This window comes from Chiloscyllium plagiosum, unplaced genomic scaffold (genome assembly GCF_037043375.1).
Source record: "Chiloscyllium plagiosum isolate Xiang-an unplaced genomic scaffold, Cpla_swu_hap1 HiC_scaffold_18, whole genome shotgun sequence".
Lineage (NCBI taxonomy): Eukaryota > Metazoa > Chordata > Chondrichthyes > Orectolobiformes > Hemiscylliidae > Chiloscyllium > Chiloscyllium plagiosum.
In genome coordinates this window covers 8629181-8650415 of record NW_028270156.1, presented here as the reverse complement: position 1 = coordinate 8650415, position 21235 = coordinate 8629181, and the positions used below count along the sequence as shown (strand labels likewise).

At 41.9% G+C, this 21235-nt stretch overlaps 1 protein-coding gene across 5 annotated transcripts in view; it reads right to left on the bottom strand.

Annotated features, from left to right (window-relative positions):
• The window catches only part of LOC122557625 (protein kinase C-binding protein NELL1-like), a 1008016-nt gene that overhangs the window by 39704 nt on the left and 947077 nt on the right, over window positions 1–21235 (bottom strand). For all 5 annotated transcript variants that reach the window (XM_087996275.1, XM_087996277.1, XM_087996273.1 and 2 more), the window contains 2 exons: window positions 9686–9879; window positions 3238–3414 (listed from right to left, as the gene is read on the bottom strand). In XM_087996275.1, coding sequence (XP_087852401.1) covers window positions 3238–3414; window positions 9686–9879 — 371 coding nt within the window. The remainder of the gene's footprint in view (window positions 1–3237; window positions 3415–9685; window positions 9880–21235) is intronic.

The window sequence follows — 21235 nt, the reverse complement described above, 5'->3', positions numbered from 1 at the left end:
TTGTCAAGAGGATTAATGGTTATGGGGAGAAAGCAAAAGAATGGGGTTGAGAAACTTATCAGCCATGATTGAATGGCAGAGCAGACTTGACTGGCTGAATGGCCTAATTTCTGCTCCTCTATCTTATGGTCTTATAACAATGTTCTGGGAAACTGGGTTCAAATCCTGGTATAGCAGAATTTGAATTCAATAGAAATCTGGAAATAAAAGTCTAAGAATGACCATGAAACCATTGTTGATTGTCAGGAAAAATCCATCTGATTTACTAATGTCCTTTAGAGAAGGAATCTGCTATCCTTGCCTGGCCTACATGTGACTCCAGACTCCAATGTGGTTGACTCTCAACTGCCTTATGGGCAGTAAAGTTTGGCCTAGCCAGCAACTTCTACATAGAATTATAGAATCCCTACAGTGTGGAAACAGGGCACTCAGTCCAACAAGTCCACGCCAAGCCTCCAAAGAGTATCCCACCCAGACCCATTCCCCAACCCCATTACTTTACCTTTTCTCCTGACTAATGCACCTAGCCTACACATCCCTGAATACTTCAGGCAATTTAGCATGACCCATTCACCTAACCTGCATATCTTTGGACTGTGGGGGAGAAACAGAGCACCCAGAGGAAACCCACGCAGACACAGGGAGAACATGCAAACTCCCCAGACTGGAAGGCTGGAATCAATCCCAGATCACTGATGCTGTAAGGCAGCAGTGCTAACCACTGTGCCACCCAGCTTGAGAAAAAATAAATGGACACCCTTGGGCAGGCAGTAGTGAACCATCTTGGACCATTCCAATAGGATGGAAACACTATTGCTTCTCATTCTGGGGAGCAGTGTTTTGACTAGTGGATGCTTCAGTGGGGGAGTATTTGCAAACCTGTCATCATATTGATGTGGAGCAATTCTGGAAAAGCAGAAGAAAAATCAAATCTGACAATGCTTGACTGAAGAGGGTTTGATCCAGTGACTTGGAAAGGGACATGGGTCAGGTGGATTGGAATCAAATCCTGCCAGTAAAACAGCAAACAACCGGAGGAAATCTTTCAGGAGGAGACAGATTGGATACAGGCGAGACACATACTTGCAGGAGGGGAAAGGGGGGTATATCGAAAGTTAGACGTCCCAGAGATTTCAAAATTAAAATAATGTAGTAAAAGGAAGCTTATGTCAAATGTCAGGTTCATTATTCAGTAAGTACCCAAGCTGAATACAGAATATACAAGAGAGGGCCAACAGCAAGAGGAAGCAGAACAAAGAAAAGATAGAATAATCATTATTGGTATTTTATTTTATAAATTATTTAATAAACAAATAGCAAAAGGGCAAACAAAGAAATGAAGAGATTAATTAGTAACAGGCAAAGGTCATGGCAGGTGCACTAATTCAGTTCCCTATCTGTTTTTAGCCTTTATTCTCTATTGGGATGTGGATGTCACTGGCAAGGATACCAAAGGGGTTGGCTGAAATTAATGGCCCCGAGAAATGAGTTCAAACCCCACAATGACATTTTGAATTCAGTCATTTTAATCCAAATGGGCATTAAAAAGCTATTTGATTCAGTCATGTGTCTTTCTTATCTTGTCTGGTCAATATCTGACTCCACAACACTCCCGTGTATTATACCCTTCAACCTATTGCATTTTGGTAAAACAAAGACAAGACTTATAACATTAAAAGTAGTGCCCAGGGAGAACAGAGAGTCCTAGGGGTTCAGGTACATTTTTTAAAAAAATTGCATCACAGGTAGACAGCGTGGTTAAGAAGACATTTAGTACACTTGCCTTCATTGTTCACATCTATGAGTATAGGAGTTGGGACATTATGATGAGGTTGTACAAGACATTGGTGAGGTCTTTTCTGGAATGCTGTGTCCAGTTCTGGCCGCTCTGTTATTGGAAGGATATTGTTAAGCTGGAGAGGGTTCAGAAGAGATTGACCAAGAATGGAGGATTTGGGTTATAAGGAGAGGCTGGATAGGCTGGGACTTTCCTCACTGGGGCATAGAACGTTGAAAGGTGATCTGATAGAGGTTTATAACATCATGATGGATGCAGATAAGCTGAATGACAGGTGTCTATTCCCTAGAGTGGGGGATTTCAAGACTGGGGGTATATTTTTAAGGTGAGAGAAGGAAGAATTTAAAAAGACATGAGGGACATTTTTTTACACAGAGGGCGGTTCATGTGTGGAATGAACTTGCAGAGAAAGTGGTAGATGCAGGTACAGTTACAACATTTGAAAGACATTTCGACAAGTACATGAGTAAGAAATATTTGGAGTGATATAGGCCAAATGCAGGCAGGTGGGGCAAGTTTAATTTGGGATTATGGTCAGTGTGGACCAGATGGAGCAAGGGTCTGTTTCCATGCTGTATGACTCGATGACTCTCTGTCATCTGAAATGGCCTGACAGCCTTATGGTAATTTTCATGAAGGTAACTTGCAACCATTTCAAGGTCAATTAGAGATGAACAATAAACTATAGCTTTGCTATCAATGCTGCATTTTGTTAATAAAAGAATATGGCTTCAGGATGTATTGTGAATTGATAGGCAAACTGAGACAGTTATGATCCCTGATAGGCCACATTCTCTTGTACATCTTTATGCACAGTCATCTCTTTTTTCAGTAGCCTTTATCTTTATGGCTAGTAAAGGTGATCACTGATATTCTCAGGGGTGCTGTCTTTCGGAAAATGTTCAGAAGACCCTCAACCCTCTTGGATACCTCTACCCTGTTTTGAAGATGACTGTTGGTACTCTCCTCAGTAACCTGGTCAATTATTGGTCTAACAATAGCACTATAACAAACAATTTGGCCATCAAAAGTAAAACTGTCACAATATTACAAGATCATTACAAAGAGATGACTGATGGTGGTTTAAACTGAGGTTACGGTCACTCAGGCAGGGTGGGGAAGAGGCTAAGAAGGAGGGTTCTTCAAGGTGATCTCAGCCAGTGCAGGAAATTCATCCAAGTAGTTTGCATTACCCTGTTTTGCAAGACAGCTGTCCAGCCAACTGAGCTAACCAATCCCAAACAAAGCTGGTTATTATCACCATGGAGGTTGTGGGAGTTTTATGCATTTCTTACAAATCAACTCAGTGATTGCATTTCAACAGTAATTCACCAGCTGGATGGTCCTTTGGGATGGGGTCACAAAAGGCACTATATAAAGGCAAGTCTTTCTTCCCTTATGGTGAAGCAGAAGTTGCTCCAGAAAGTTCAAGCACGTACCAAACATCGGCATTGCTGGCAATTATAAGTCCAGATGTCTCCGCTGCGATAGACCAGGTGTCCATTCTGATGCAGGCACTGGCTGGTCACTCTAGTGTCACATTCTGAACAGCAGAAGAGGTCTACGTTTGGTGTGCGGCAGTCACAAACAATCCTTCGGCAGAAAATATTCCCATCCTGTCACCAGGGAAGGAGAAAACAGCTATCATCCTGAAGATGTAACATTAGGTTTCAGACAATTGTAAGAAACAAACTACAACTGACATTTTCTTCTTGAATAAATGAGTAAAGGGCACGTATTAAATCAGACACATGGATACCCAATGGCATAACACAATGTGTGGTTTAAAAACTTCAGGGAATCGGGTCAGAAATATTCCAACCGAACACTATTTCCTGGCATTGCAATTGCCTTTTGCAACCTCCAATAGAATAAGACTCAAGAGTTGTGAGATGGAAATGTGTTGCTGGAAAAGCGCAGCAGGTCAGGCAGCATCTAGGGAACAGGAGAATCGACGTTTCGGGCATTAGCCCTTCTTCAGGAATGCCCGAAACGTCGATTCTCCTGTTCCCTAGATGCTGCCTGACCTGCTGCGCTTTTCCAGCAACACATTTCCATCTCTGATCTCCAGCATCTGCAGACCTCACTTTCTCCTCAAGAGTTGTGAGTCAATCCAAAGTGCCCAATGTCAGCCATAGTCCACACTGTTCATCCTTTTTTAACTTTGTTCTTTCATGGGATGTGGGCACTGCTGGCAAGGCCAGAATTTGTTGTCCATCCCAAATTGCACTTGAACTGAACATTTCAGAGGGTACTTAAGAGTCAACCACATGTAAGCCAGACTGGGTAGGGATGGCAGATCTCCGTCCCTTCACAATATTTTCTTTTAACCTCAATCAATGACCATTTTTATGATCACTATTACCAAATGAGAATGCAGGTACAGCATGTCATAAGGAAGACAGATGGAATATTGGCATTCATTGCTCAAGAAATAGAGTATAAAGGTAGGGATGCGTTGCTGCAACTGTACACGACATTAATGAGACTGGCGCTGGAGTATTGCATGTAATTTTGCTCCCCTTACTAGAGGAGGGATTGGCTTCAGTTCAGAGGAGATTCACTCAATTGTTTTCAGAGATGAGGGGTCTGTCTTATGAAGAGAGATTGAGGAGTTTAAACATATAATCTCTGGAGTTTAGAAGAATGAGAGGCGATCTAATTGAGCTATATAAATGCTAAACAGAATTGACAAAGTCAGTGCACAAAGGATGTTTCCACGTGTAGGATAATCTAGAATGAGAGGTCAACATTTTATGATAAGGTGTAACAGACTTAAAACAGAAACAAGAAGAAATTACTTCTCTCAAAGGGTCATGTATCTGTGGAATTCACTATCCCCAGAGCGCAGTACATGCTGGGACATTGAGTAAGTTTAAAGAAGAGAAATGGTTAATGATGTTGTGGTTCTGTTCGCCGAGCTGGAAGTTTTTGTTGCAAATGTTTCGTCCCCTGTCTAGGTGACATCCTCAATGCTTGGGAGCCTCCTGTGAAGCGCTTCTGTGGTGTTTCCTCCGGCATTTATAGTGGCCTGTCCCTGCCGCTTCCGGTTGTCAGTTTCAGCTGTCTGCTGTAGTGGCCGGTATATGTGTTTGTTGATGGAGTTTGTGGATGAGTGCCATCTTCTAGGAATTCCCTGGCTGTTCTTTGTTTGGCTTGCCCTATGATAGTAGTGTTGTCCCAGTCGAATTCATGTTGCTTGTCGTCTGCGTGTGTGGCTACTAAGGATAGCTGGTCGTGGCGTTTAGTGGCTAGTTGATGTTCATGGATGCGGATCGTTAGCTGTCTTCCTGTTTGTCCTATATAGTGTTTTGTGCAGTCCTTGCATGGTATTTTGTACACTACATTAGTTTTGCTCATGCTGGGTATCGGGTCCTTCGTTCTGGCGAGTTGTTGTCTGAGGGTGGCTGTTGGATTGTGTGCTGTTATAAGTCCTAGTGGTCGCAGTAGTCTGGCTGTCAGTTCTGAAATGCTCCTGATGTATGGTAGTGTGGCTAGTCCTTTGGGTTGCGGCATGTCCTCGTTCCGTTGTCTTTCTCTTAGGCATCTGTTCATGAAATTGCGCGGGTATCCGTTTTTGGCGAATACCTTGTACAGGTGTTCCTCTTCCTCTTTTTGCAGTTCTGTGTGTGCTGCAGTGTGTTGTGGCCCTTTTGAATAGTGTCTTGATGCAACTTATTTTGTGTGTGTTGGGGTGGTTGCTTTCATAGTTCAGGACTTGGTCTGTGTGTGTGGCTTTCCTGTGTACCTTAGTGGTGAATTCTCCATTTGGTGTTCTCTGTACCATCACATCTAGGAATGGGAGTTGGTTATCCTTTTCTTCTTCTCTCGTGAATCGGATTCCTGTGAGTGTGGCGTTGATGATCCGGTGTGTTTTCTCTATTTCTATGTTTTTAATGATTACAAATGTGTCATCAACATATCTGACCCAGAGTTTGGGTTGAATTTGTGGTAAGACTGTTTGTTCTAACCTTTGCATTACTGCTTCTGCAATGAGTCCAGAGATCGGTGAGCCCATGGGTGTTCCGTTGATTTGTTCGTATATCTGGTTGTTGAATGTGAAGTGTGTTGTGAGGCACAAGTCCAGTAGTTTAAGTATGCCGTCTTTGTTGATAGGTTCCACGTCCTGTTGTCTGTTCTGTATGTCCAGCAGGTTGGCTATTGTTTCTCTGGCTAGGGTTTTGTCAATAGAGATGAACAGTGCCGTTACGTCGAATGAGACCATAGTTTCTTCCTTGTCTATGTGTATATTTCTGATGATGTCCAAGAATTCCTGTGTTGATTATATAGAGTGTCTGGATCCGCTGATCAAGTGTTTCAGTTTCTGCTGTAGTTCTTTAGCCAGTTTGTGTGATGGTGTCCCTGGTAGTGATACTATGGGTCTGAGTGGGATGTCTGGTTTGTGCACTTTAGGTGGTCCATAGAGTCTGGGGGTGTTGTTGCTTTCAGGTTTCATTCTTTGTAGGCCCGACCTGGTTATCTGTCCGTTTTTTTGTAGGTTCCTCAGTGTGTTGTTTATCCTATTGGTGAGCTGTGGGGTGGGGTCAAACTCCCTCTTTTGGTAGGTGTTGGTATCTGCAAGTAGTTGTTGTGCTTTTTGGGTGTATTCTGCTTTGTCCAGGATGACCGTCATTCTGCCTTTGTCTGCTGGTAGTATGATTATGTTTTTATCGTTTCTTAGTGATTTTTGTGCTTCCCTCTCACAGACACGGAAAGAACAATACTGGCCAAGGGACTCAACTACAACCACAGGGACGCCAAGACAGCAGACTTCCTAGCAGCACTAGAATGCACACTCAGGAACAATGGACTGACAGAAGAGACACAACAAACAGTGAGGCAAAGTATCGTACCGCTGATAACAAGGAAAAGGCAAACATATAACCTCAACACCAAGGAGAGGGAAGCACTAAAATCACTAAGAAACGATAAAAACATAATCATACTACCAGCAAACAAAGGCAGAATGACGGTCATCCTGGACAAAGCAGAATACACCCAAAAAGCACAACAACTACTTGCAGATACCAACACCTACCAAAAGAGGGAGTTTGACCCCACCCCACAGCTCACCAATAGGATAAACAACACACTGAGGAACCTACAAAAAAACGGACAGATAACCAGGTCGGGCCTACAAAGAATGAAACCTGAAAGCAACACCACCCCCAGATTCTATGGACTACCTGGAGTGCACAAACCAGACATCCCACTCAGACCCATAGTATCACTAGCAGGGATATCATCACACAAACTGGCTAAAGAACTACAGCAGAAACTGAAACACTTGATCAGCGGATCCAGACAATCTATACAATCAACACAGGAATTCTTGGACATCATCAGAAATATACACATAGACAAGGAAGAAACTATGGTCTCATTCGACGTAACGGCACTGTTCATCTCTATTGACAAAACCCTAGCCGAGAAACAATAGCCAACCTGCTGGACATACAGAACAGACAACAGGACGTGGAACCTATCAACAAAGACGGCATACTTAAACTACTGGACTTGTGCCTCACAACACACTTCACATTCAACAACCAGATATACGAACAAATCAACGGAACACCCATGGGCTCATCGATCTCTGGACTCATTGCAGAAGCAGTAATGCAAAGGTTAGAACAAACAGTCTTACCACAAATTCAACCCAAACTCTGGGTCAGATATGTTGATGACACATTTGTAATCATTAAAAACATAGAAATAGAGAAAACACACCGGATCATCAACGCCACACTCACAGGAATCCGATTCACGAGAGAAGAAGAAAAGGATAACCAACTCCCATTCCTAGATGTGATGGTACAGAGAACACCAAATGGAGAATTCACCACTAAGGTACACAGGAAAGCCACACACACAGACCAAGTCCTGAACTATGAAAGCAACCACCCCAACACACACAAAATAAGTTGCATCAAGACACTATTCAAAAGGGCCACAACACACTGCAGCACACACAGAACTGCAAAAAGAGGAAGAGGAACACCTGTACAAGGTATTCGCCAAAAACGGATACCCGCGCAATTTCATGAACAGATGCCTAAGAGAAAGACAACGGAACGAGGACATGCCGCAACCCAAAGGACTAGCCACACTACCATACATCAGGAGCATTTCAGAACTGACAGCCAGACTACTGCGACCCCTAGGACTTATAACAGCACACAATCCAACAGCCACCCTCAGACAACAACTCGCCAGAACGAAGGACCCGATACCCAGCATGAGCAAAACTAATGTAGTGTACAAAGTCCCATGCAAGGACTGCACAAAACACTATATAGGACAAACAGGAAGACAGCTAACGATCCGCATCCATGAACATCAACTAGCCACTAAACGCCACGACCAGCTATCCTTAGTAGCCACACACGCAGACGACAAGCAACATGAATTCGACTGGGACAACACTACCATTGTAGGGCAAGCCAAACAAAGAACAGCCAGGGAATTCCTAGAAGCATGGCACTCATCCACAAACTCCATCAACAAACACATCGACCTGGACCCAATATACCGGCCACTACAGTGGACAGCTGAAACTGACAACCGGAAGGTATCAAGTGTTAGAACAGGTTTGAGGAGTATGAGGTCTACTCCTACTCCTAGCTCATATGCTCTTATGTATCACAAAGACTTGCTCTATATTTCAGATTTATCCATTGAATCTAAATACTGCTGGCTGACACAGGTGTATTCAGACAGATGTCCTCAGAGCATTAGCCATTGATATTATCATCAAGTCACCATCTCCCAGATACTATCCCAATTCTAGTAGGTGACACAAATGTATTTCTGATGCATTATTCACATTGGCTCCCTTTTTATGGTGTTTATGATTGCGAATGGTGCCCTTGTGTTACTGCAGTCACCTCTGCTCAGAGACAAGTCTCAATGTTATTGCCATTGGCCCAGGAGCACAGGTGAAGAGTACAGACATTGCTGGCAGTGTTGCCTTCTAGATGAGATGCTAAATTAAACATCTGCCCTTTCAAATGGGCATGAAAGATTGTATGACACTCTTTGAAGAAGAGTAGGGACATTGCCTGGTGTTGTGGTGGTGGTGGTGGGGTCAGTAGTAGGGGCTGTTATTTCTGACCATTGTCTGGAATAAGTTAAGGGATGGTCAGTTAGCAAACCAGGGAGAACTTAATGGGCCGCGGGACAACGGCTCATTTCTAGCTCAGAATTAGGGTAAACCTGAGCTGGAATCTGGAAGACTTTTGACATTGTTTGGCAGTAGACTGCTTCCTTGAAGTCCTATTGCACTCTTATGTGCTAATAAGAGACCAAAGAGACCATCAGTGACAACCTTGATATACCAAAAACAGAGAAAATGCCAAAATTTACAATATCTACACTTCTGTTGACTGATCATTCTTTATGATGCTTCTAATATTCTCTTCTATTCATTGTACAATTATCATTGTTTCCATCCATATTATCTCCACAATTATCAAATATTTCTTCCTAAGTTTCAGTTATGCTGAAAATGTTCATTGCTTCTAAAGTTTTGACTCCATTCAGGGAATTAGTAGTAGAGGGGAATTGTGCCTGTGTAGAACAGGAACCAAGATTTTCATCACTTCAAATGGCCTCAGATAATGATTCAATAAAATCATGGCTGGTCTGATTTTAACTTCAACACTACATTTCATATTTTCCCAATAATCTTTCATTGCCTTTGTAATGAAGAATTTATCTGGCTCTGCCTTAAAAATAGAAGATTTAAAATTTAGGAGGGTTTATTTTTATATACCTGGCCAGAATTGCTTCTTATTTGTGAAGTGATCTATGATGACTGAGAGCTTGGGTATGAGTCGTGATGAACCATGCCTCAAGTGAGTTTTCCATAAGGTTATGTGTACTCACCTGACATGAGCAGACAGAACACCGATCCTCTCTCAAGGTCCAGACTTGTCCATTACGCTTCAAGCCTTCATCATGGGGACAGTCTCCAGTGCAGTGCTCACCAAAAGGACATCGACAGTCAAACCCTCCGTCAAGATTCACACAGACCGAGTCATTCCAGCAACTGTGTATCCCTGAGGCACATTCGTCGATATCTGTGAAGGGCCAAAGATGGGATTTCAAGTTGGCTTCTGCTCTTGCAGAGGTAACAGAATGAAACTGACTTTGACATCAGATCTCAGGATGGTCCCGGACAAGATTCACCTTTTGTCAGACCATGTCCTGTGTATATACTCTCTGTTACAAATCAGTGCAAGTGCATGGCAAGGACAAGGTGACACCATCAATTTGTCCAGTGACTTTGCTACCTACCTCATGCCAATCTATGAGTCAAGGACAAATTGCAATCAATTGCAAACTGAATCAATTTAGTGAGTATTTTGTCAAACACTGGTCTGAAGAGATGTAGTGCTACATTTCATAGATGAAATTTAATTCTTCAGTTGTCAGATAGTTAACACTTTTTTTACACGTCAGCAGTTGTGACACCATCTAAATGTAGATTCACTCAATTGGACAGTCTCACAATTGTGAGGGAAGAATTTGAAACCAGCAAGTTGGAGTGCATTTAGAATCATCTGTATCTGAATAAGCAATAGCCATAGTATCTCAGCTGAGGGTTTTGATTGTTTTTGGCTGAGCTTAGTCCTCTCATCATCGGAGCAGGCGGGAGTTAGAGAAAACAGAAAAAACACAGGAGATGGCATTCAGAAAGTAGCCATTCTTAATCAAGTGGAAATGAGTAAATTAGAGTGAAGACTGTGAGGGTTGCTGATGGGAGCAATTAACTGTGCTGCGAGTCATTGTTCAACTCTGTAAGAATGTTAAGGATTAGGGGTTAAGATGTAACAGATGCTTAACTGGCACTTATTAAGTACACTGTGCTGATATAAACACTGAACACATTAGAGTAAAATTGCCAATGTGCTGCATCTTGTTGACCCACATACTCGTTTACCCACAATTACCCATCGAAACCACATGGAGAATTTGACACATTTTATCAATGAATATTTCTGTCATTTTTAAGCACCTTTCTGAACACTGCCTTCATTCGCTTCCTGATGAGTTTCTTCACCCTTCTCAGGGACGATGTCAATGCACCAGCTAAATACTTCAATCGATGGAGCAGTAAAGTTGATACAGTGCTGCTCTCTCATTAGAGAGCACAATGACTGGTGGTGATTTAACCAGGCTGTCACCACTACTTCAGATGAGGGTAGAGGTTGAGAAGGAGGGGACTTCATGGTAACATCATGGTTCCGAATACAGGAATTGAACCCACATTGTTTGCATCACCCTCTATCTCAAACCAACCATCTGAGCTAAGGAAGCATCACATCTGGGGGATTTGAGTCAGATACATGTGAAGGTTGTGGCTGTAGGAGTTGAGGGAGGCAATCCAATGATGGGAGTGGGCAATAAATGCTGGCTCAGCCAGCAACACCCGCATTCAATGAATGAAAACAAAGTCATTCTGCACTGGAATATTGGCTGTTATTTACACTCAGTTATCCAATACAGAGTAGTTTTGCTAAACCAATTTTGATATGTCAGTCCCACCAGTCATGACACACACAAGAAAAGCAGGATTCTGTTGAAAAACTGAAATATAAACAGAAAATGTAGCTCAACAGGTCAGGTACCATCTATCAAGAGAGCAGAACTGAAATGCTTGGGTAACATCCTGATGAATCTCTCCATCCCCACTAGTGCAATCACGCCATTTCTATAATGGAATGACCAAAGCTGTACATAGTACTCTAGCTGTGACGTAAGCAAAGTCCTTTACGATTCCAACATAACCTCCCTGCTCTAATAATCCATGCCAAGATTGATAAAGTGTACCGGGAGACAGTGAGGTCTGCAGATGCTCGAGATCAGAGTTGAGAGTGTGTCACTGAAAAAGCACAGCAGGTCAGGCAGCATCCGAGGAGAAGGAAAATCGACATTTTGGGCTAGATAAAGTGGACCATATGCCTTCTTAACTACCCTATTAACCTGTCTTGTTTCCATCAGGGATCTGTGGATAACCACCCCAAGATCTGTCTGTTCCTCTGAGCTAACCAAGTGTCCTGCCATTCAGTGAGTACTCCCTTGTCTTATTCATTCTTCCAAAGTGCTACACCTCACAGTTATCAAGGTTAAATTCCATCTACCATTGACATGTCCATCTAACCAATCCGTCTACATCCTCCTGTAACCTAGCACCTTCCTCCACACTGTCAGCCACCCAGGCAATCTTTGTGTCATCCACAATCTTACTGATCATCAACCAGCCTCATATTTTCTTCAATATTGTTTATATATAACATCAACCATAAGCAAGCCAGCACTGATCTCTGTACCACACCAGCCTCCTGTCACATAAGCAGTCTTCTATTAGCACCCTCTGTCTCATGTTACCAAACCAATTTTAGATTCAACTTATCAAGTTACCCTGGATCCCATGTGCTTTTATCTTGTTTATCCATCTCCCATGTGGTACCTCATCAAAAACTTTGCTGAAATTCATACAAACCACATTAAGGATATTGTGTAACTTGAAAGGGTTCAGAGAAGATTTCCAAGGAAGTTGCCAGAGTTAGAGGGTTTGAGCTATAGAGAGAGGCTGAATAGCCTGGGGCCGTTTTCCACACACTACCACACATGTCATCAACTGTATCTGTTGCTCCCAATGTAATCTCCTCTACATGGGGGAGACAGGATGTCTACTTGTGGAATGCTTCAGAGAACATTTCCAGGTCACACTCCACCACTCAGTGGCCGAACACTTTAACTCCCCTTCCCACTCCGCCAAAGGCATGCAAGTACTGGATCACCTCCATTGCCAAACCCTTACCACCCAACACCTGGAGGATGAATGCCTCATCTTCTGCTCGGGACTCTGCAACCACAAGGAATCAATGTGGATTTCGCCAGTTTCCTCATTTCCCCTCCCTCCACCTTATCCCAGATCCAACCTTCCAACTTAGCATCACCCTCTTGATTTGTCCTAACTGTCCATTTTCCTTCCTATCCAACCACCCTCCAACCTATCACCTTTGTCTACCTATCGCATTCTCAACTACCTTCCTCCCAACCCCCTTTGGCCACCCCCTCATTCATGATGAAAGGCTTATGCCTGAAATGTTGATTTTCCTGCTCCTCAGATGCTGCCTGACCGGCTGTGCTTTTACAGCACTACGCTCTTCGACTCTGAAGTGGATATTGCTTGATTGGCAAGTTGATTGGCTGAGGTGTTACCACAAAAGAAGCAAAGTTGAATAATAGGCTTTCCAAGCTCTAGGGTGATTCCTGCACTCGAGATGAGAAGTAGTTCTTCCTTGTTCATTTCCTTTTTAATGGTTTGCAACACTTGGACTGAGGTTGGCTCTGCACTTGCACTGAAGAGTAACTAGGGGATAATCCTTCAACTATGACCTTCACAGATATTGGATTGTGGATGGATACACATGAGAGTGTTCAGTCCCAATAGTCTACTCCAGCACAGTTGAAACTGACTTTTTAATTTCTGTCCTTGTGTATTCTTCAACAAATATCAAAACATGTCAGTAATTTGGGACATAATACACAGGAGGGGACTTGATATTGAACTGGGGATCGCAGACCCCCGACTATCTTTGTAGTCAGAAGAGTTCACAGTCTAGTCTGTTTGAAGTTTCTTTAACACCCCATTGACCTCTGCGGTTACTGTCTCTATTGCTGTCTTCTTTTAAACAAAACACATTTTGGATTTAAGGGCTCATCATGTCCATAGTAGTTTGAGGCTTGAACTCATCAGCATAAGATCCATCGATTACCCAAAGATTTGGGTCATTGCGAAGGCAAGTTCTTGAAAATATAAAAGCTCCCCAGGATTAGACCATGAGTAGTTATTATCAGTTCAAACAACTGAATGATTGTCATTCAATTGTTATTCACTTCAACAAAGATAGTAAGCTTCTCCTCACTATATCAAGCCACCTTTTGCGTTGCTTCTGTAGAAGTAACAATCTCTCTATTAGTTTTACTGAGACTTCCATTATCCCGTCAGCACTCTTAGCTAGAGGTACAAGAGGATAGGTTTACAGGTACAGTGTATTAAGATGAGAAGTAAAACATCAAGTTAGCTCCTAAGGCTGTACCAATTGGTAGCAAGGGTCTTTGCTTCACTTTATAAATGCCCAAGAAATGAATAGTTTTATAACTTCTTGAACTAATGGCACTGTGGGTGTACCAATTGAATTCTCCTAGATTACACAGATCCAGGAAGGCAGCTCACCAACACATTCTTTAGGACAATTAGGGATAGATGATAAATACTGGCCTAGCCAGCAATGGCCACATCTCCTGCATGACTGTTTTGGGGGGCACGGTGGCTCAGTGGTTAGCACTGTTGCGTCATAGTGCCACGGACACGGGTTCAATTCCAGCCTTGGGGCCTGTCTGTGTGGAGTTTGCACATTGTCTACGTGGATTTCCTCCCACAATCCAAAAGATGTGCAGGTCAGATGAATTGGCCATGGTAAATTATCCATAGTTTTAGGTGGATTAGTTGGGGGTAAATATAGGGTAGGGGAATGGGTCTGGGTGGGTTACTCTTCGGAGGGTTGGTGTGGACTTGTTGGGCCAAAGGGCCTGTTTCCATACTGTAGTAAATTTAATCTAAAAAAAACAGTAGACATGTGAATGAACAAACATAATGGTGTTACATGTACATACTACATAACAATCGATACTTTGCCAGCTTTACACTTTGCTTTTTTCTTAAGTTCACGATGCAAAGCAAAAATGGTGCAGTGAGTGAAAAATAATCTTCCTGCAGTGTTGTCAGTGTGAGAGAAGGTAGGTTTAACTGATTACAGACTGATTTACTAAACCTGGCTAAATTGGTGAAACAAGCTGAGAAGCATCTTATGTTTAATTTCTGCTTTGCTAAAAAGATGGCCCTAGCTACATGTCACGAGCAACTTATTCCATTCAATGCACAATTTACTTATGAATTGCGATGATGTCAAAAGTTTTTTTTAAAAGCAAAAGGCTCATTATTTTGCTTCGTAGTGTGAGAGTATCCTGCCCAGAATTAAACACGGAGTCAGATCTCAGAGTGAAAAAGTAAACTTTTATTTTGGGGAATGTTGTGGTGAAAAGCTCACAGGCTGGGCTGAGAATAAGTGTCAGCGTGTCCTTGCAGTCTCTTCACTGAAGACAAATGTTTGTGCTGCTCATGGGGTACCATCATTATTCTTCAGTAAAACCTCTTTTGTTCATGGCATGAACAGATCTTGCTTATTTCAGAGCTGTCAGCTTTAAGGTTGTTTAGATTAGATTTTAATGGAATTTTGAGATTTCGCCAGTGTAAACAAACAAAAAAAAAAGCAATGCTACAGCTTCAATTGTGTCATGAGGAAACAGTGTAGTTTCACACTGAAGCACTACTTGAAATGCAAGCTCTTTGTCTTCCTTGTTCTTCTCTTGATTATGTGTCTGGATTTGACAGCACTTCAATAGCAATACTTAATGAGATAGTCATTCCAAGAGAAAAGAATGTTGGCAATCCCAGGAAACATGGGCCATTCTGGAAAACATGATCCAAGTTACAACGCCATGATGGGACTTGTAGCTTTACCTTTCAATTCCTCTGGGACTGAAGATACATTGCATTCTGTTGATATCATCTGGACAAAACCTCAAAGGAAGTTACAGCTACTATTCCATAATGCTTCAGAACTTGCTCTCTCTTTAAAGGGAACAAGCATGATGACCAAATTAAAATAACTTTTCCTTCTGTATCACTTAATTGAACAGTATATTAATAGATGACTCCAATTTCAGGCAAATTAGTCAAATGTTGTTTCCCTCGAACAATATTCAGTCTGAACATTCAAGGTTTTGTTTCAATTAATATGTCCAGAAATGTTATTACATACCTCTGGGGCAGGTGGGACTTGATCACAAGTCTAGTTTAGAGGTAGGGACACCATCATTGTGTCACATTGCAGTGTGCAGTTTTGGTCTCCAAATTTGAGGAACAACATTCTGGTTATTGAGGGAGTGCAGTGTATCACGAGGTCAATTCCTGGAATGGCGGGACTATCATATGTTGAAAGATTGGAGCGACTGGGCTTGTATACGCTTGAGTTTGGAAAGATGAGAGGGGATCTGATTGAGACGTATAAGATTATTAAAGGATTGGACACTCTGGAGGCAGGAAGCATGTTTCCGCTAATAGGTGAGTCCAGAACCAGAGGACACAGTTTAAAAATAAGGGGTAGGCCATTTAGAACAGAGTTGAGGAGAAACTTCTTCACCCAGAAAGTGGTAGGTGTATGGAATGCTCTGCCCAGAAGGCAGTGGAGGCCAAGTCTCTGGATACTTTCAAGAAAGAGTTGGACAGAGCTCTTAAAGATAATGGAATCAAGGGTTATGGGGATAAGGCAGGAACAGGATACTGATTGTGGATGATCAGCCATGATCATAATGATTGGTGGTGCTGGCTCGAAGGGCTGAAAGGCCTACTCCTGCACCCATTGTCTATTGTGTGTTGCCACAAGAGCCCAAAGCAAATTGCTTTGACAAATTAAACAACCCCCAGTGTGACACAATAACAGAAATTGTCCTTTTAAGTATTGCTGATCAACTTGTTCAGAGATGATGTAACTTGAATCCTGGCCTCTTGGCTCAGATGGAGCTACTGTAAACCTTTCCAGTTCAACTTCTGCTGCCTTAAAGGAAGGGTTTCAAAAATTGCCTTAAATCTGAGTTTAAGATGGAATTAATAACCAACCAAGATGGTCAAGGAAAGGAAAGACGAACACTAATTAGCCATGACAGATAAAAACAGGATCTTGTAGCACAGTCGTACAGCCCCTATCTCTGAGGCAGGAGGCCAATTTCAAGGTCTACCTTCTCCAAAGGTATATAATAACATTTCTGATGAGGCTGATTGGAGATACCTGCATTGGATTATATTTGGCAAACAGTGCAAAAAGCAGGCCATTGGGCCCAACCAGTTTGCACTCCATTTGAGACTCTTGTCTGTCCTCATCTAACCCTACTTCTGGATATTTTTTGAAAAAAGACATGGGACCAACTGATGATCATGTGGTGCAATGGTTGTGTCCTTACCTGTGAGCCAGGAGACTCAGATTCAAATCCCATCTGCTCTAGAAATGTGTAAGAACACGTCTGGGCAGATTGACTACCGCCAATCTTTTAAAAGTAAAGCATATGGAAGATGGTGATGATGTAACTGAATTTGTAATCCAGAGGCCTAAGCAAATGCTTGACATTGCATGCTGAATAATCAATTGGGAAATGATCTATTGGTGGTGGGTAATAGGTGAAAATTGTCACAGGTAATTTGGTTGAGGGGTAAAATATTGTTCAGTTGCATGTGATAACACTTGCAGATATTTTAAAAATTATGTAAAAGCAAATTGTTCCATTTCTATGATGGAATGTCAGCTTTTAAGATCAAGAACCCAGCAACAGCTTATTAAGGGAGGCTTACATATGTTTTGTTTGTTTGAGAGCAGTTTGCAACCTGAGATGTTTGAGACTCAATGAGATATAGCTTGACTAGCTGTGCTCCTTCATTGATTTGATGTTGATTTTGCATCCCATCACAGCCATGTGAGCAGATTGACACAGGAAGGACTAACCTCTCTAATCCTCAGTCATTAAGAATTGTTTGATGCAATTGAGCATGTTTCTTCAAAATTTATTTTTTTGGCATGGAAATTTTAAGGCTTCAATTCCCAATCTATTTTGTGTTCTTTTCCTCCATGGCAAATGGGAGAATTTGAATTCAATAAGAAAAATTAGGATTTAGAGTCTAATGGTGACCACAGAACCATCACTGATTGTTGGGAAAATCTCATCTGGCTCATTAATGTTCTCCAACTTTAACTGGTCCAGCCTATATGTGACTCCAGACCCACAATGTTGCAGTTGACTCTCAGGGAGGGACAGCAGGTGTTGATGTAGCCAGGGATGTCTTCACCTCATGAATGAATGAGAAAAATACAGTCCTATAGTGTTTGTTTCCCTGAGATCAAATTAACTGGGTTGAAAAACAAGTAGTTCAAATGCTGTTAGCTGGAATGGTTGAAGTTACCCAGAGATCCAGGAGGAACAGGCCACATCTTGAAAAACTCACAAACTTGCCATCTTGTTCACCAGAGGAGACAGCACAACCAATTTGTCTGTGCTAGTTCATAAAGACGTGATTATACAATTTCCATAAACACTGCTAACCATGGGTTTTTAAACTGTCTATCTAGCTATCTAATGCTGTTAGCATGTTGTCAGCCTAAGGAATCAATCCTTAATTAATCTCACAACCCTCACCAATCTCATAAATATACACTCATTATCGCAAACAGTTAATGCTGTCATATGACATCTTGTTTTGTACAATTTTGTTAACTATTTCAGGTGGCTCAGTGGTTAGCACTGTTGCCTCACAGCGTCAGGGACCTGGGTTTGATTCCAGCCTCAGGTGACTGTGTAGAGTTTGCACATTCACCCTGTGTCTGTGTGGGTTTTCTCCAGGTGCTCTGGTTTCCTCCCGGGTTGGTGACGATTAGCCATTGCCGGTTCTCCACCAGCGTTTCTCCACTGGAGTCGCTTGACCTCTGGAGACTATTCGCCACCGGAAATATATATATGTACTGGTTGTTGTCCCTCCCGCCTGTTCTTTCATACTTCTCAGTCCTCTTTATTTATACAACAACATACTACATATTGATAAAAAAAGAGGTGAAATAAATATAATTTTCTTGGTTTATATATAAAAATGAGTTACAAACACTTGCGGTGGCAAATCGTCCTCAGCGGCCAATGGGCGGTGGCGAAGCGTTCTCAGTGGTGAAAGGGCAGTGGCTAATCAGCAGCGGCGAATGGTCCCATCCGGTTTCCTCCCACAGTCCAAAGATGTGCAGGTCAGGTGAATTGGCCATGCTAAATTTCCCATAGTGTTCAGGGATGTGTAGATTAGGTGCATTAGTCAAGGGTAAACATAGAGTAAGGGAATGGGTCTGGGTGGGTTACTCTTCGGAGGGTCGGTGTGGACTTGTTGAGTCGAAGGGCCTGTTTCCACACTGTAGGGATTCTGTGATTTTGTGAGTTAACCCAAGCTACTAATTACTTGTAAACTTGATGATTAAGCACTGTTAACTATGATTCCAATAAACCTTTGTCACTTCATATGTTTGTTCTCTGATGTCTTTGATAACTGCCAAAATAAAACAAAATTCACTCCCTCACTGGCCTGTGTAGATACTGATAGAAGCAAACTTCAGGCATTGCTAACCCCAAGGCAGAGACAGAAACTTCACGAGGAAGTTACCCTGAAGGGATTAAGAATATATCAATGTCCTGATGGCATATTGTTTTGTATGATGAGTTTTAACATTGGGTGTTGCATCTATTGATTGTGCTACTGAATGGTTGAATGCGGAATTTTGATAGCATTTCATGATGGGCCAAATAGTTGAATTAAGCACAGGGCATGACAGAATTGTTGGCATGTAATGTATGTAATAGTAGGGAGGCACAAGGGATCAGTGAAAGTTAGTGGTAGAGAGACCAAGAACAGACAAATTAATGACAATTCAAGAAAAAAGAGAACAAAGAACAAAGAAAATTTACAGCACAGGAACAGGCCCTTTGGCCCTCCGAGCCTGAGCCAATCCATATCCATTGTTTAAACCTATCACCCAATTCCTCAGCATCTGTATCCCTCTGCTCACCACCTACTCATGCATCTGTCCAAACACACCTTAAATGAATCTATCGCGCCTGCCTCTATTACCTCTGCTGGCAATGTGTTCCAGGCACCTACCACCCTCTCAGTAAAGTACTTTCCACGTGTATACCCCTTAAACTTTTCACCTCTCACCTTGAAAACGTGACCTCTTGTTATTGAATCCTTCACCCTGGGAAAAAGCTTATCTCTATCTACCCTGTCAATATCCTTCATGATTTTGTAGACCTCAATCAGATCCGCCCTCAATCCCCTTTTTCTAATGAAAACAATCCTAACCTACTCAACCTCTCTTCATAACTAGCACCTTCCATACCAAGCAACATCCTTGTAGACCTTCTCTGCACCATCTCCAAAGCATCCACATCCTTTTGGTAATGTGGTGACCAGAACTGTACGCAGTATTCTAAATGCAGCCAGACCAATGTCTTGTACAACTCATGGAGAAGGTTACTAACTACTGCAATATACCAAACTTGAATAAACATTACATGATAAAAAAAAAGCTGAAACAAACAGAAACAAAAATTGCTGGAGAAGTTCAGCAGGTCTGGCAACATTTGTGCAGAGAAAACAAAGTTAACGTTTCAAGTCCAGATTCTTCTTCAGAGTACTTTTGTTTATATCACATCTCCAGCATCGGCAGTATTTTGTGTTGCATTATTTCAGATGCTGGACATCTTCAGGAGGGTAGGCTGCAGATAATTTTAACCCAGCCACAGTGCACTCACTTGCCCAACCCCAATAGGCTCAACATTTCAACTCTTCCTGTTCTATAAATGCTGTCTAATCTGCTGAGCATTTTCTGAACATAGGATGTTGAATAAGTGTTTGATTGGGTTGAGGTGAAATGCCACATCACCTTGGATAAACAATGTAAAGAGCTTGTGCCATAATTAGATAAAGGAGCGTAATATTATGTAAAACATTAATAAGATGCATTCAGTATAACAAGGTAAGAAATGCAGGATTCATCAGCATTCAGAACAGCTAAGAGTTAAGCTTTGCAAGCCTTGATTCCTATTGAAGCAGATTTGAAACATTTGCCAAGTCAGCACAAGTGACAGGTTTAGTCAAAGAAGGGGGACCAGAGTCAGTGTGCTCAAAAAAATGAAATCTTCTGCACGCTGAACTCAGTATCAGGATCGGACTGGATTGATGATTCTCCCAGCACTGGATCAGCCTCCTACGGATAAGTTTATAGACATGAAACATGCCTATATTCCTCATGTCTGCTGTCTAATAAAATTATTTGTTGATCTGACTCCTGGGTCTCCAACTTCACAACAGAATGTCTCACCTCATAACTGATCAGAAATCATTAGCATCAAAGATCCTGCCTTAGGTCATTAAAAATATCTATGTTAGTTCTAATATAACCTTTCCACTGTTGAAATGTGCTTCATTGGTTTATACAGTGTACCTCAGAAAATCATTACCCTGATAATTCACATTTCTGAAAAGGGCTTTTACAAATCACTCAGTTACAACATCATTGATGACCTAAATAGATCCATTCATGTAAATAGCATGTCACTCTTGCACTGTCCTTTTGTCTACTATTAATTACAACATTAATTTGTATTGATTTGAATATTTCTTTCATTATCTGCGTAGATTACGGTCAATACATGAAACGCTGATGATACACTGATTTGGAATTTAACTTGTTGGCATCACAATGAAGGTATGGCTATACT